This window comes from Nannobrachium achirus, assembly GCF_963921795.1.
Source record: "Nannobrachium achirus genome assembly, chromosome: 18".
Taxonomy (NCBI): Eukaryota; Metazoa; Chordata; class Actinopteri; order Myctophiformes; family Myctophidae; genus Nannobrachium; species Nannobrachium achirus.
In genome coordinates this window covers 21,304,759-21,319,535 of record NC_137825.1, presented here as the reverse complement: position 1 = coordinate 21,319,535, position 14,777 = coordinate 21,304,759, and the positions used below count along the sequence as shown (strand labels likewise).

At 43.7% G+C, this 14,777-nt stretch overlaps 1 protein-coding gene across 1 annotated transcript in view; it reads right to left on the bottom strand.

Moving 5' to 3' along the window:
* Positions 1–14,777, bottom strand: part of LOC308303377 (zinc finger MIZ domain-containing protein 1-like) — a gene marked incomplete at its 3' end in the record, with an annotated part of 78,058 nt that overhangs the window by 50,018 nt on the left and 13,263 nt on the right. Inside the window, exon 3 of the mRNA XM_080747730.1 lies at positions 9,659–9,764. Coding sequence (XP_080603856.1) covers positions 9,659–9,764 — 106 coding nt within the window. The remainder of the gene's footprint in view (positions 1–9,658; positions 9,765–14,777) is intronic.

Genomic DNA, 14,777 nt, shown 5'->3' with positions numbered 1-14,777 from the left:
TTTTTTTACCAGGCTACTGTTGTTTGGCCTTGCGGTGAGTTCTGTGCAACGGGACGGGACAAGGGCCCCCCGCGGTGTATTTATCCTAACAGAGTGACTGAACCCCCTTTTCTTTGGTGGCGTCGTGGCGTGTCTTTGCCCTGTGCTCGAGACAGTCCCAAAGTAATGACAGATTAAAAGAACAGGCTAATCCCATTCAGAGAGAGGTCACAACTGGGCAGAGTGACCCTCCCCTCCCCCCCAGCAATCTCCCCTCTTTATTGTGGGCCACCTGCAAAAAGACCAGTGATAGAATTGAAGACTATAACCTAGCCTGGGGGGGTTGTATAAAGTGATCAAGTATACGTACGTAGTACATTTGGCAGTTCATTGTCGAGTGCAACAATTAACTAGTAAGTGGTGGAAGTGGACGTAAAAGCAGCAATACAATTTTCTCTGAACTCGTGCACCTCTTGACGTCCTGACTCTCCGAAACATAGTTTGGAAAGCCTGTCCGAAACGGAGGATTAAAGGTAGGGGAAGGTCATTTAATTCAAATAACAACGAAATGGGTCTATGTTCTGATAGTAAAAGGCTAGTTACTATAGATAGAGTGTTTGGCCTATATTTGTATTTGGACTTCAGCCTTATCTCCTGTGAGGAGAAAAAAGCAGTTTAAAAAACTGTTAGGTGACAGGTTTTCCTCCAATCTGGATAGAGTGGGGCCTTCCTCCTATCATGGTCGAGTGGGGGCAGGCCTTACGCGCACCAAGGCCTGCCCCCACTTGGTCATGATTGGAGGAAGGCACTTAGAATGACTATTCAGATCATATTCACACTGTTATCTGTCCCACCTACAGTACTGTACAGTGCAGACAGTTGTAGAACGCTGCTCTAAATCTAATCTAACACAAATTAGATCAAGTCACTTCAATAAATCTCTGACTTGCATAAACAAAATGTCAAGTGATAATGGCTTGGTAATAGAACGTTACAAAAACACAGAGAAGATGATGAAGGGAAATCTACCATGGTGAAATTGAGAAACACTTTTCCCAACAGACAGAAGCTCCACACAACGGTGCTGTCATTGATCACTTGAACCCCAGCATCCATATTCTATTTCTGAGGGGAACATTAGCCAAAAATAGCAGATCTAAGAGCTTGTAGATCTTTATATATATTTTTGCCTAAGAGATTAGTGTAGACAGGGGAAAAAAGCTTGTAGCAGGGAAAAAGTACAGTTGCAACTCAGATCCATCTATACTATAATTTTGCGAATGTCTGAGTGAGTGAGTGAGTGTCTGTCTGTATGAAACAGCGTTTCTCCTCGGTGGCTGGAGCAATTGATCTGAAATCGCATCACCATCAGCATATGAACACACCTGACATAACTGTGAAGCCCGTTTGTCACTTTCACAAATCGTATGCTGTATAATAGCATTTTTATGGTGTATCTATATCTATTTAGCCTACAGTACCTTTTGTGACCACACATGTTAAGGGAGGGGCGCTGTTGTTCAGGCCATGCACAATCACACACAAACCCACACACACACACACACACACACACACACACACAGGGGGGGGGGGGGGGGAGTGTGTGTGTGTGCAGGCGGGCGGGCGGGCGGGGGGGGGGGGGGGTTCTGGCCCTGTTACAGATGTTGTCCAAAAATCATGCAGATCGGTACACAGTATCTCTGTAGCCGTTAAACGGAACGGGTATTTCTTACATTGATGCTCCTACATATTATCATGCAAGCACCAGTTAAAGTTACTTTCCATCCCTCATATACTGTGTGCACAGTGCACATCCCATAACCCACACACTGCACATCATTTTGGAGCTCATATCTTTGAACGGGTAAGGGCTAGTTTCACTAATAACAGAGAGTTTAAGTGGCTACGGCCAAGGTGTTATTTCTCAGAGATTTGCACTGCTAAGCTTGTCGTTTCCGACAGAAAGAAAAAGAACAAAGCCGGTGCCTGGAAAGCCAACAGAAGGCATCTTGTAATGAATTGATTTGTCATATGCCCCGGCCGCTTTCTGCCGCTCAGTTGATTGTGAACATTGATTTCCTACAGCTGAAATTAGCTCTCCCCCTCAGCACAGCTTCCCCTCCGTTTCCACCCTCGTGCTCAGGGGTGAAATTCACATGTCATCATAGAGATGGTACATGGCTGACCAGCAGAATGTTGGACTAATAGCAGGGCTGGAATGGGACATAAATTCAGCCCTGGCATCTTGGCCCAGAACGGCCCACCACAACCGGCACAAACCGAACATAGAAGATCTACAAGCCCACAACGCTGGGATAAAACATTATGTAGAATTGCCATCTCAGAATCATACAGAATCATGTTATTGAACTATAAGTATTGATCATTAACCACATAAAGTTTTTTTTTCTTCTTTTCGGACGAATATAGGAGCGAATTTCGGAGCACATAAATAAAGAAATCATCCTCAAAAATCTAAACTTTACTTAAGATGTACTTAAATTTACTTACAGTAGTTACTATCCACAAAGACAAGAGCTCTCCAGTACAACGTGGGCCTGTTCCAAAGGGAACATCAAATCTAATTTACTTGTTAGCGTTCGTCCACTGTTCCCTGTGTTCACTGGCCTAATGTTCTCTGTGTTTCACTGGCCTAATGTTCCCTGTTGTGTTCACAGGCCAAATAATACTTTACTTGAGTAAAACATTTGAATACTTTTCCCACTACTACATACGTTTTTTTGTCAGCCCAGATATGGCAACAATAAGTCTGTGTGTAGGAAAGAAACATGAGGGAGGGAAAGAAAACGACAACAACCCAAAGACATTATCGTCGCTGTCGGGTGGAAACCTTGTATGTCCGAAACAGTTACTTGTGTGTGTGTGCGTGCGCGTGCGTGCGTGCACAGTGGGAAGTCAGTGGGATCAGCGCTAGTCCAGAAATATCTATCTATAAATGCGAGAAGTCTCTGCGTGTCTGCGTGTCTGCGTGTGTGTCTGTCTGTAATCCACGTATCTCGAGAACCGTTCGTCCCACCGGCTTAGACAGATATCTCCATATATGGGCATAAAATGGACCCAGAACTATAACTGCAGTGATCTCCACATATGGACATAAAATGGACGCCGACAGACAGACAGACAGATACAGATCTCCATATATGGGCATAAATGGACACAGGCAGACAGATGGTCAAAACGGGTCCTATGAAAACAGGTATAATGGGGTTTGCATTAAAGGGCGGGGCATTCATTCCCTATTTACATTGTTCCGAGTTGGCCAGGTTGCCGACTAGACGCTGGGCCGCCCGAAGGGCGGCCCAGCTTCTAGTATCTATAAATCCATGGAATCTCGGTACGTGTCTGTCTGTCTGAGTCCCTATTATGCTCATATATGGAGATCTATGATGGCATCAATATGATGTCATAGTATTGTCATCATAGACTGGCCTACACTAAGTACTCTGACAGCGAGTACAACAGGTATCTCATGACCATAACTCGCCTTTTGAAAATAAGGTAAAAACACTGAAACACTGTGGCAGAGACGGATTAATTAACGAATTAATGAATACTGCAGACCTACAGTATAAGCCACGATGCGATGCGCTGTGAGCTTCGGTCGATCGGCTATTTCTTTTAGCCAGTTTTGCACGACACTATAGTGTACGATTAGGTAGGGCATTCATTTTCCAGGGGGAAAACAAACAAACAAACAAACATAAACATTTAATTATGGAGATACAAGGTTTCTGGCCACCCTGCAACGTTACGCAACAATCTACAGTACGAAGGCCTCGTTGAACTTTGGCCTGGATGGCATCCAAGGAAACCTGGCAGACATGGCTCTAAATGAATTATTGTTTAAACAACATTATGCAAAGGCCACTGTATTCAATTAAAAAAACTGAATTCACCTCCTCCCTTCACATTCCAGTCCTCCCCTCGTCTCTCTCTGCTCTGCAGCTAATCTGCCCCTTCTCCACTTGATTTGTTCTCGAAATGCATACTGTACATATCGTTGTGAGCTTGTAGATGTAGGCTATGTTTGATCGGACAAAAACTTGCTAGTTAACATATGTTTTGTGTTGTACTGTTTTTTTTTGTGATATTTGTTCCTTTTATTTGTTGCATTATCTGTATTTGGGACTGTTTGTGTTAATGTGATTTCACGTTGCTTGCTGTTCAAGCCAGCTATGATTACAAATGTACTTAAAGGGGAAGACCACCCATTTTCAAAGAAAATATTGATTTGGGGGTTTGTATAGTAAAGTACAACGGTGTGATGTCATTACAATACAACCCCCAAAATCAATCCTCCAGTTCTAGGCAACACAGAAGAGGGGGAACTTTTTTTCTATTTCCACACAACTTAATACTATACTGAAAATGGGTGGTCTTCCCCTTTAACGTTAACGTTTATCACTACACTGCAGTTAATTTCATCTGAAACTGAAAGTCTTGTACTGTAACTTAAGTTGTAACTTAAGTTGCCAAACAACTGTAGTGCAATCTCAGAGACAATATTTGCCCCTGAGATGTAGTGGAGTAGAAGTATAATACATTGAAAACCGGACACGCTCAAGTAAAAGTAAAAGTACTTCAAAATTGGACTACAAAAAGGTACAGCACTGGTATTAATTTTTCCACCACAGTTTGTTCTCCGCTAGCTCTCTTAAGACAGCTCCAAATGGCTGCTGGGTGAATGGACAGACAGACACTGACTCCCCTGTCTGTCTGTCTGTCTGTCTGTCTGTCTGTCTGTCTGTCTGTCTGTCTGTCTGTCTGTCTGTCTGTCTCTGGTTGTTGGATGGCCGACCTGGTGCCGCCATCCAGGCCGCGTCATGTGATTCACTCCCCTCTGGTCGCCGGGCAACGGCCCTGCTGGATGTCGGGGAGTGGGGGCCTTCCCCTGGGGCCCCCGTGGGAGGCTTGTTTAAGAGCCGTCTCCCTAGCTGCCAGTGTGGGCTCTTTCTGTCTTAGCACACTCCTTGTCTGGGGCCTCTATATACTGCGGCGCTCTCACAAAGTTGGAGCCTTTGCAGAAGAATGCAGACTGTGTGTAGTGGTTTCTATTGACGCTATCTCCTTTTCTTTGGCTTTTTTCTTCTCTTCTCCAAACGTTACCATACTACCAGTGTCTAATCTTAGCTAAAGACGTGTTAAACCACACCAGAACCATGTCTAAACTTAACAACATTAACAGTGCCTATAATCTTAACTAAAGATGTATTAAACCGCCCCAAAACGTATGTCTAAACATATTAACAGCGCTTAGTCTTAACTTTTTCCGTCTTAACTCATCTGGTGCCGATCCCGAACTAGTTCGGCTTTATTTCAATCCAATACAATCTTTTTTTTATTAATTCACTTACCCCGAGCTGCTTGTAGAGTCATGGGTGGTCCTGGCTCACTAGCCGCTAGCCAGCTAGCCGTTCTACTCTGTCCGACGATATATTCCATTAAAAATGGTTTAAAATACATTTTTGAGCTCCCCAATGTTCACCCGATGTTCGGCGCCGCTTCCGATGAGTACACGAGTGTGCCGATCCCGAAGTAGTTCGGCTTTATTTAATTAAATGAATAAAATGATAAGAGGCCTTCTGAAGCCTGGCTTGATTTTTGTAGCTACTAGCCGAAAGCTAACAACGTCCCGGCCGGCCGTAATTTGCGAACGCAATCGCCAATCTCCGCCTAATCCAATGAAAGACCGCATCTTTAAAGGCTTATATCTCTTTTTTGTGTTTTAGGAAAGCGGCGCGAGGTTTATTTACGGCGAAATCGCCCAAAAATGATCTTTTAGATGACAAAATGGGAATAGCCATTCTGTTAGCATCTTCATCCGGGACATTTCCATGCCGTGCATCAACGTGAGCACGTCAGGTCCTGGAAGCTGAAGTCCTGGAAGCTAAAGCGCTCGCCTATGAGAGATGCGCTGGCATTCTTTGGCCCCTAGAGGGCGCTGGCACGCAAAGAGTTAAGCAGGGGACTTCAACGTTTTCAGGCCAAGGACCCCTTAGTTGAGAGAGAGATGAAGCAGGGACCCCCACAACCTGTTCATAGATTCCATATAGTTTTGACAGCACAATCATCAGTGTATTTTGGAATCATGTCAATTTGTGTTTTCAGATATTTAACCACATGAACCCTCAATACTTAAAAAACATGACCTTTCACTCTGTACTTAGTCTGTTCTTTTTCGCCTCTACACCAAAACTCTCGCGCTACGAGGCGTTGTGAGCTTGTAGATCAGCTATTTTTGGACGCTAGGGTTCAAGTGGTTAAATATATAAAAGGAGGGGGAAAAAGGTTTCTATCACACAATGATTTGGAGGACCCCCTGTAGTGACTTTGAGGACCCCCCTAGGGGTCCCGGACCCCCTGTTGAAGACCCCTGGTCTTAAGTAACACAGCTCCTTGTCTGGGGCCTCCACTAGTGACGCTTTCACAATATCGGAGCCTTTTTGCACAAGAATGCAGACTCTACAGTGGTTTCCATTGAGGCTGCCTCCCTTTCTTTGGCTTGTCCTCCCCGTCTCTCACTCGCCTTCCTCCCTTCTTGCAGCACGTTGCAGGTCTCTCATCTGACTGCTAAAACCATTCACAGCATTTATGCACATACATAATTGACCATGAAATACGCTTCTAAAGATGCTGTCTGGACCAGACTGCTCGCTTCTTGCTTTGCAAATTACACTGTACCGCCGCAGGAAATTATTCACATGGAATCAATCAGCAATCTGATCAAAAAACCCCGCCGAGTCTCAGGCTGAGATTTGATATGGAATCATCAACGTCAGATCGTTTATAAGAAGAACTTAATTGGAGAGAGGATGTGATTCCTCTCCCAGGGCTAACATGGGAACAACATGGAAGTCAATATCACCTGATTTGAAGGCTCATACTGTACCACCGTGAAAAATCACACCCAGTGTGAAGTAAGCGGTGCCTTTGATGAGTTCATTTTACTCACTACTGCCTTATGCTGCCTTATTGCTGACTCACTGTTGCCGTATGGTCCCTTTTCACTCAATTCCTATTGCCTTATGCTCCCCTTTCTACCACTTCTTGTGGTCACATGTTCAGATACTGGATTCTGATTGGCTTAAAAGAGTGGTAAATCAGTCAACAACCTTGAGTTGGCTCATGGACCCCGCCCACTGAAACAATTAATGACTGTAACTAAATAACCTTGCAAGTTACAACTGTGTTTTCTTTCATTTATATGGTAGAAGTGGTAGAAAAGCAATTTACCATTTGAGGGTCGTGGGTTGTTGGCTGATTTACCACTGTTTCAGGGTTGTGGCACGAAGCGAAGCCAACAACCCACTCCCTCTCATGGTAAATGGCTTACATCGTCACCTTTTCACTGGAAGCAGTGAAAGCGTGTGTGTGTGTCTGTGATCGACCGGGGGGTCGATTGAAAAATAGAATGATATTCTGTGACTGCTTGGAAAGGTAAGGAAAAACGAAAAATAGCTTGCAGTGCTTAGTGGTTTGGTTAAATATGCTTGGCAGTGAATGAGTTAAAAAAGAAAATCCAACATTTTTCTCTAAAGAAAAAAGAAAAATAAACAGTTAAAATAGCTGATCTACTAGTTTTTAAATAGGACTTGAGTGGTTAATTCCTGATGTATTTCTGTGAGTTTGGGTCCTGGGGTCGGGAGACACCAAATGTATCTTTTGGCTCTGGAGCTGAAAGGTTCGGGAACCCCTGCCCTCGCAGCAGTCAGCAGAAACACATTTCCCTCTTAACACTCAAATACCTGGAACGCGCCCTGAGTCGCGTTAGATTTGAACCACTTTAACCATTATTTTATGCTTTAACTGTTGAAAAATAGCAGATATACAAGCTCACAGCGCGGCACCGAGTGCCGCGCTGCAAGCTTGTAGATTTGCTATTTTTGAAAAAATCGTGAAAACGCAACCAAGTCTTTGAATATCTTTGAGCCGATCTTTGACCTGTCTTCTAAATCCTTCCTCTAAATCAGTGGTAGTAAAACTTTTTCATGTCAAGGACCCCCAAAATTACAGGTATTTGGCCACCTGGACCCCCATCTCAAAATATGTTGTTCCAGGGACCCCCCAGAAGCAAATATTTGAGTTACAAATGTTCGCTTTTAAATAGATATATTCAGAGACTTGCATAAAAATAGCAGATCTACAAGCTCGCAGCGCGGCACTCGGTGCCGCGCTGCGAGCTTGTATATCTGCTATTTTTCAATAGTTAATAGGTCAATAATCCTAGGCCTAAATGGGTTAACCCAAGACAGGTGGAAACTGCAAATCAAAAACCGTTGAAGGACTACAAAATATTTCCAGCGTAACCACAGTTATCTTCTGAGCCTCTGACAGCCTATACATCTTCATTGCCATCGTGCCACAGCATGCTCTTTTTACCCCCTAGCTTGATTACAACAAATAGCAGCCGACAAGCGTCTGAAAGAATCCATCACTACTAGAACCTGGCCGTCGCACTGCACAAAAACACAAACTCAACGTCAAGTCAGGTATTATTTTTAGGCTTTCTGCAACAAACCGAGGATTTTGTTCAGTGTATCAGTCTTCGTGAAAGACAAGTGAGAGAGCAAAACAAATTGGGCTGTGGGGTCTTTAGCGTTGGTCCCTTTTGTATAGCTCGACAGTAAGGTGCTGCTATAATAAATAATACTGAAAGAAAGGGACAGTCTGTCATTTTCCTTATCGCTGCCATATGACTAAAAGTATTTCAAGCAAGGTACATATTGTGTCTGTTTTAAATGACTGTGCCTGTAGGGCCTCTGACGTTAATAAAACTGAATGAAATATGGTGCACAATAACGTGAGGTCAGGACTGGGCTTAAACATTTTGTTATGGAGCCAAACAAACTATCAGGCAAAACTTTATTGGGACGTCGGTTAGAACCCACTGTGTGACTACCGTATGTCGCAGAAAAACACGGCCAGCATACACAGCGAAATTCCGGGTTGTTAACTTACCCATTTAGGCCTAGAAATATTGAATGCTTTAACCAGTGAAAAATAGCAGATATACAAGCTCACAGGGCGGCACCGAGTGCCGCGCTGTTTTTGAAAAAGTCGTGAAAATGTGTGCAAATCTTTGACTATATGTATTTTCAAAGCGAACGTTTGTAACTCAAATTTTGCTTCTGGGGGATCCCTAGAACTAGATATTTTGAGATGCGGGTCCGTGGCCAAATAAATATCATTTTGGGGGTCCTTCACATGAAAAGGTTTGAGAACCACTGACATAGTAGTCTCTCAAGAACAGACTAACTGAGCTCCAGTTAAGTGAAAAGGACCTTTTTTTTTTTTTACGATGGCCGGCCAGATTGCTGACATAGAAACATAGGGTTTTTCAAAATGTCTTAGAAAGGATTCAAAAGACACTTTAAAATTCTAATTTTCACGATTTTTCAAAAATAGCAGATCTACAAGCTCGCAGCGCTGTGACCTTGTATATCTGCTATTTTTCAATAGTTAAAGCATAAAATAATGATACACAATACTGTGTACCCGTTCTAAATGGGTTAACTCTGGGAGGGCATAAATGGACGGACAACAAGAGTCCCTCTGATATCCAACGGTGGGGATTTCAGTGTGTATATCAGACACCGCGGAGGCCTGCATGGCCAGATGGAGGGAGACAGAAGCACACGAGAAGAAAATCTGCTCTTACCTGCTGATTTTGGAGTGAACTTGTCCCTGTTGGCAGCGCACACGGCCAGGAGCCGATAGCCCAGGTCCAAGTCGTAGCCTTGCTGCGCGGCTACGCGGCTGACCACCTGAACACACAAAACACCACAAGCAGTGAGAGCAGTGTGTAGGACAAACTGCTCGCCTTCCACAAGGAGACTGACTGTGGGCCCTGTTATCACCAGTGCCTTCAACCCTTATCCTCAAACTACTTCTACTTCTTTTTACTATTTTGAAAATCATTTTAAATGTATTCAACTAGCCGATGTACATCGACACGTTCTGAGCTTTAGATAGGCTATTTATAAAAAAAGATATTTGGATGCTTTTCTGTCTTTATTGAGTACAGCAGGTAGACAGGAAACAGGGAGAGAGATGGGGAGTGAGACGCAGCAAAAGTCTTCAGGGTCGAGACTCAAACACGCTGTCAGGCATTAGGGCCTATGCAGTACTGTATGCGCCTGGACCACTAGGCCAGTGGGTAGTAGATCGGCTATTTGAAAAACTAAAAAATGTTTTCCAAAATAGAAAAAAACTTCAAAGAAGTTTAGGGAAAAGGGGTAAGGCACTGGTGAAAACAGGGCCCTGTGTACACGTCTTAGACCTGTATTTAGGACCGGTGCTGGATGAAAATGCAGAAATCAAAGAGAGGTAAAATATCTGAGTTATAGCTCCGCGAACAAACGTTTTATCACAAGGCGAACGTTTCAACCATACTGTGGATCTTCATCAGGAAAATAAACACATTTTGCTGGGGACCCCTCAAGGACCCCTGGGGGTCCCCCCTGGACCCTACTTTGGGCTCACAACACAAGCATTGTGAGCTTGTACTGTAGGTCTGCTATTTCGTTTCTGTTTTCATCTAGAAAGCAAAAAGTGAAACATTTGGAATATTTTCAAAGAACACAAATCTTACAGGGGTCCCTGGTACAAAACCTTTTTAAACAGAGGTCTGCATGGCCAAACACATTAATTTGCAGGGTCGTTGGCACGAGAAAAGCTTGAGAACCATAGTGGCTTATTAACAGGACAACTCGTGGCTGTGGACAGGCGGTATACATGGGGACAGACTGTCCGGCCAACATGTGGCGGCGTGGACAGAGGTTAGTACATGGGGGACAGACAGACAGACAGACGGCGTGCCTGTGCTGTGGAGCCAGGGTGCAACAACGTCAACGTCCTACTGAGAGAGGAAGCATTAAGTGAAAGCCCCACTGCATGCCACAGGAGGCCCTGTAAATCAGCCTTAAGTGGCACACGTTTGCAGTGATTTAGCAGCGCCATTATCTGCTCAAAGAGGCCTCCTCCTCTCCTCCTCCTCCTCCTCCCATCCGCCTGACCTCAAGGACATGTTATAGCCTGGGCCTCCTGGATCCTGCACGATGGCCCCGATAGAACCAGGCTTCCATTTGTAAAAGTGGAGGGGGAGGTGGGGGGGCATCTTCTTAACCACGCGAGCCCTATATCGTTGCTGTCGAGAAACTTTTGGTTGTGCTCGAGGGTTGCACTCTGTAAATAGCAGATCTATAAGCTCTCCTCCACACGCTGTTAGCTTGCAGATCGGCTGTTTTCACCATGCGACCAAGTGTAAAATCAGCCGTTGCGGCCTGATACATCATTGTTGATAAAATCAACTTTGTAGATTTAGTCTGCCAAATTCGTATGATATTTACTCGACTGAAACTAGACTAAAACTAAAACTTGACTAAATGACTAGATGACTAAAATATGACTAAACTAAATTTAATTTTAAAGATTTGTTTTTGGGGCTTTTTATGCGTTTATTAGATAGGACAGTAGACTGTCAGGAAATGGGGGGAGAGATGGGGAGTGACAAAGGTCGTCCGGATCGGGAATCGAACCGGCAACGCCTCCAGGCATCAATGGCTACAGTATGTGGCAATGCCTATGTGGTATGCGCCTGGACCAGTAGGCCAGCGGGCGCCCCTACTAAACTATATTTTATTCTATTCAAAAGACTACGATTAAACTAGACAAAAACGTTACTGGCCTACACAGTAACTGACCCTGCTGTTGCACCCATCCATGGAGCTGTAGCTGAGGTTGTACAGCTGAACGCAAGCTGCTGCCTGCACCATATCATTAAGTTCTTCTGTAAGTATACAGTAGGTCTGATGTGACACGGGAGAGAAAGAGCATACGCTGACTGTCTATCCGACCGGTAGGAGAGAGGCCCATTAAGGAGATATATGAGCATAACTTGTCTAATTAGAATCTAAAGGCGCAAAAAGGGAGCGCTTTACTCTACATGGTAATTTCAGTCTAGGATGTTACAAGTGGCTGTTGTTCTAATTTCAGCACCTTAATTGTACGATGTGGCCAGTAGAATTGTGGTGGTTTTTCCTAGGGTGAGACACGCGTGTTTTTAAGACTATATATATTCATCCAAGCGGTTGGTTATAAGAATAAAAATAAATAATAATAATCATATCCCCCCCAAAATAATATTGAAAAATGTTGCCTCTTAAATAAAATATTTGACAATTTGACCAATGTTTGACCAGCTTTTATAGCATAGTTTGTCGATTACCTTTGATGCAGTAACGGTAGTTTTTCTTTTCTTTCTTTGAGGCATTAAAAAGGCTTAAATTGTCACTTCAGTCAGTGTCATAACCCAGCCCCCAAAAATAAAAATAAATCATGTTGGGACCCCACTGGAGGTCCCGACCCACAGGTTGAGAACCACGAGATAGAGAGTGGAAAGTCACCCGCTGACGCACATTAAAGCAATAACACAAACAATCATCAAACCCATCCGGAGTACAAATACTCTGCATTCCTTTTGGCCCAGTCCGTATACTACGGCACTTGTTCCGTATGCAGGATTACAAATTGCACCCCTGAGAGCAGAGCTATATGTGTCTCTTATCCAGCGCTGGAGGCGCTGTGTGAACATCTGCATATTACGCCGCGATATGGCCCAGGGTGACAAGTGATTGACACGTCTTAAGTCAGTCCTTATTCTAATTGAGTGAGAAAGGCACGTGCGTGCCTCGCTGAACTCCACAGAAGCCGTACAGAAAGCGCTCATAATTGGATAACAGAATGTGACACATGTCCTGATTGCACAGGATCCGGAGGAAGTTATGCTATGATACTAGCGGTATATATCGTCGCTGTCGGGTGGTGGGGGAAAATAAGTGGCGTTCCAATGGTTCCAATGCAGTTATCATTTAGTCACACAAGCTCTTGTTAGTGCGTGTCAGTAGTTCAACAGTTCACTGTTTATGAAACACACGGATAGCCTCAACCACTTTCACTTTTAAACTTTGTTTCCAAAACAAATGTAAAAATCTACTGATCTAAGCTAAAACGCGTCATATTAGCAGATCTGCTATTTTTTTGCTACTTTAGTGCAGTGGTTCTCAACCTGTGGGTCAGGACCCCCAAGTGGGTCCCCAACTTATTTTGGGGTGTCCCCAGATGATTAGCTTAATGTGCAACATTGTTTTCTCACTCAACAGCAAACAAACCAACATAAAGTTTTAGTGTAAAGAGGGTATGCACATTTCTAAAGTGACAATTTAAGGAGTTTTTAATACCTCTAAAATGACAAATTAAACATTGGCCAAATTGTCATAGAGGCAGAAATTGTGAAAACTGTGTGTGAGGCGTTGTGAGCATGTAGATCTGCTATTTTCACAATAGAACCGTGTTCAAAATGTAATTATGCCTCAACTCTTAGTGCTCGTCAGGGTGTTAAAATATGATTATTTTGGGGGTTGCGGCCTGAAAAGGTTGAGAACCACTGATTTAGAAAAGTGGAGATACGATGTTTCCGCCCCACAGTAACGATATACATTTGACATGAGGGAAGAAGCACATTTCTTTCTTGACACAATTTATCTCCTTAGGCTGTTTAGCATAACCTTGTCGGGAAACTATCCCCGCCCCTTTGTGTCCCGAGTTCCAATCAAAACAAATCAATTGCTATGCAACTTGTGGAAGATTTTAACATATTTTGTCTTGCAGGATACTCCTCCTAACAAAAAGTTAAGTCAATTTTTCTTTATACAAACGCCACGGTATGCTCAGAATTCAATTAATCAAGTCGGGGAAAAAGCCAATAGGTACTTAAATAGGGGAATTAAAGGCTACAGAGCCTTATTTCTTTAAGAGCATTGATTGCTTTGTGGTTTGAGGACGTTTGCCGCATCCTCTTAAGTGTTTCATGGATTTAGCTGATTTCATAAGCTAGCTACAGAACACACACGCCGTGGCCCGAGTCAATGAGAGATGACTAAATTCCAATAGCTTCCATCGGGGTGAGCGCTCCTTTAGTTTTTTCCAACGACCTCGGTTGAAGATCAGGCAGCAGAAGAACATTGGTATTCCGGCGTCCCTAAGGGAGTTACATAAACAGCCAATGCAGCACTTGTTTTACCAGCCCTTCTCCCGCCCTTGAACCCTGCGGTGTGAGACGGGCTGCTCAGGGGTGTCACACCAAATCCCCCCCCCCCCATGAATGTTCTTCATAGGGGGAAAGGGGGTTAGACTGGGAACGCATTATTACGCATTATTTTGTGCTTTAACTATTGAAAAATAGTAGATATACAAGCTCACATGCAGCTTGATCGGCTACTTTTGAAAAATCGTGAAAATTACAGTAGTCTTTTAATATTTCAAATCCTTCTAAGGTTTTTTGAAAAAAATAACTTTGTTTCTATGTCAGGGGTGCTAAAACCTTTTCGTGTGAATATGTATTTGATATGTATTTGGCCCACCACGGACCCCCATCTCAAAATATTTCGTTCCAGGGACCCCCAAGAAGCGACTTTTAAAAAATAGCAGTTCTACAAGCTCGCAGCGTGGCACTCGGTGCCGCGCTGTGAGCTTGTAGATCTGCTGTTCTACCACTTTTTGTGGTCACATGTTCAGATACTGGATTCTGATTGGCTTAAAACAGTGGTAAATCTGTCAACAACCTTGAGTTGGCTCATCATGGACCCCGCCCACTGTTGTGTTGCAGTTGTATAACTAAATAAACTTGCAAGTTACAACTGTGTTTTCTTTAATTTATATGGTAGAAGTGGTAGAAAAGCAATTTACCATTCGAGGGTCGTGGGTTGTTGGCTGATTTA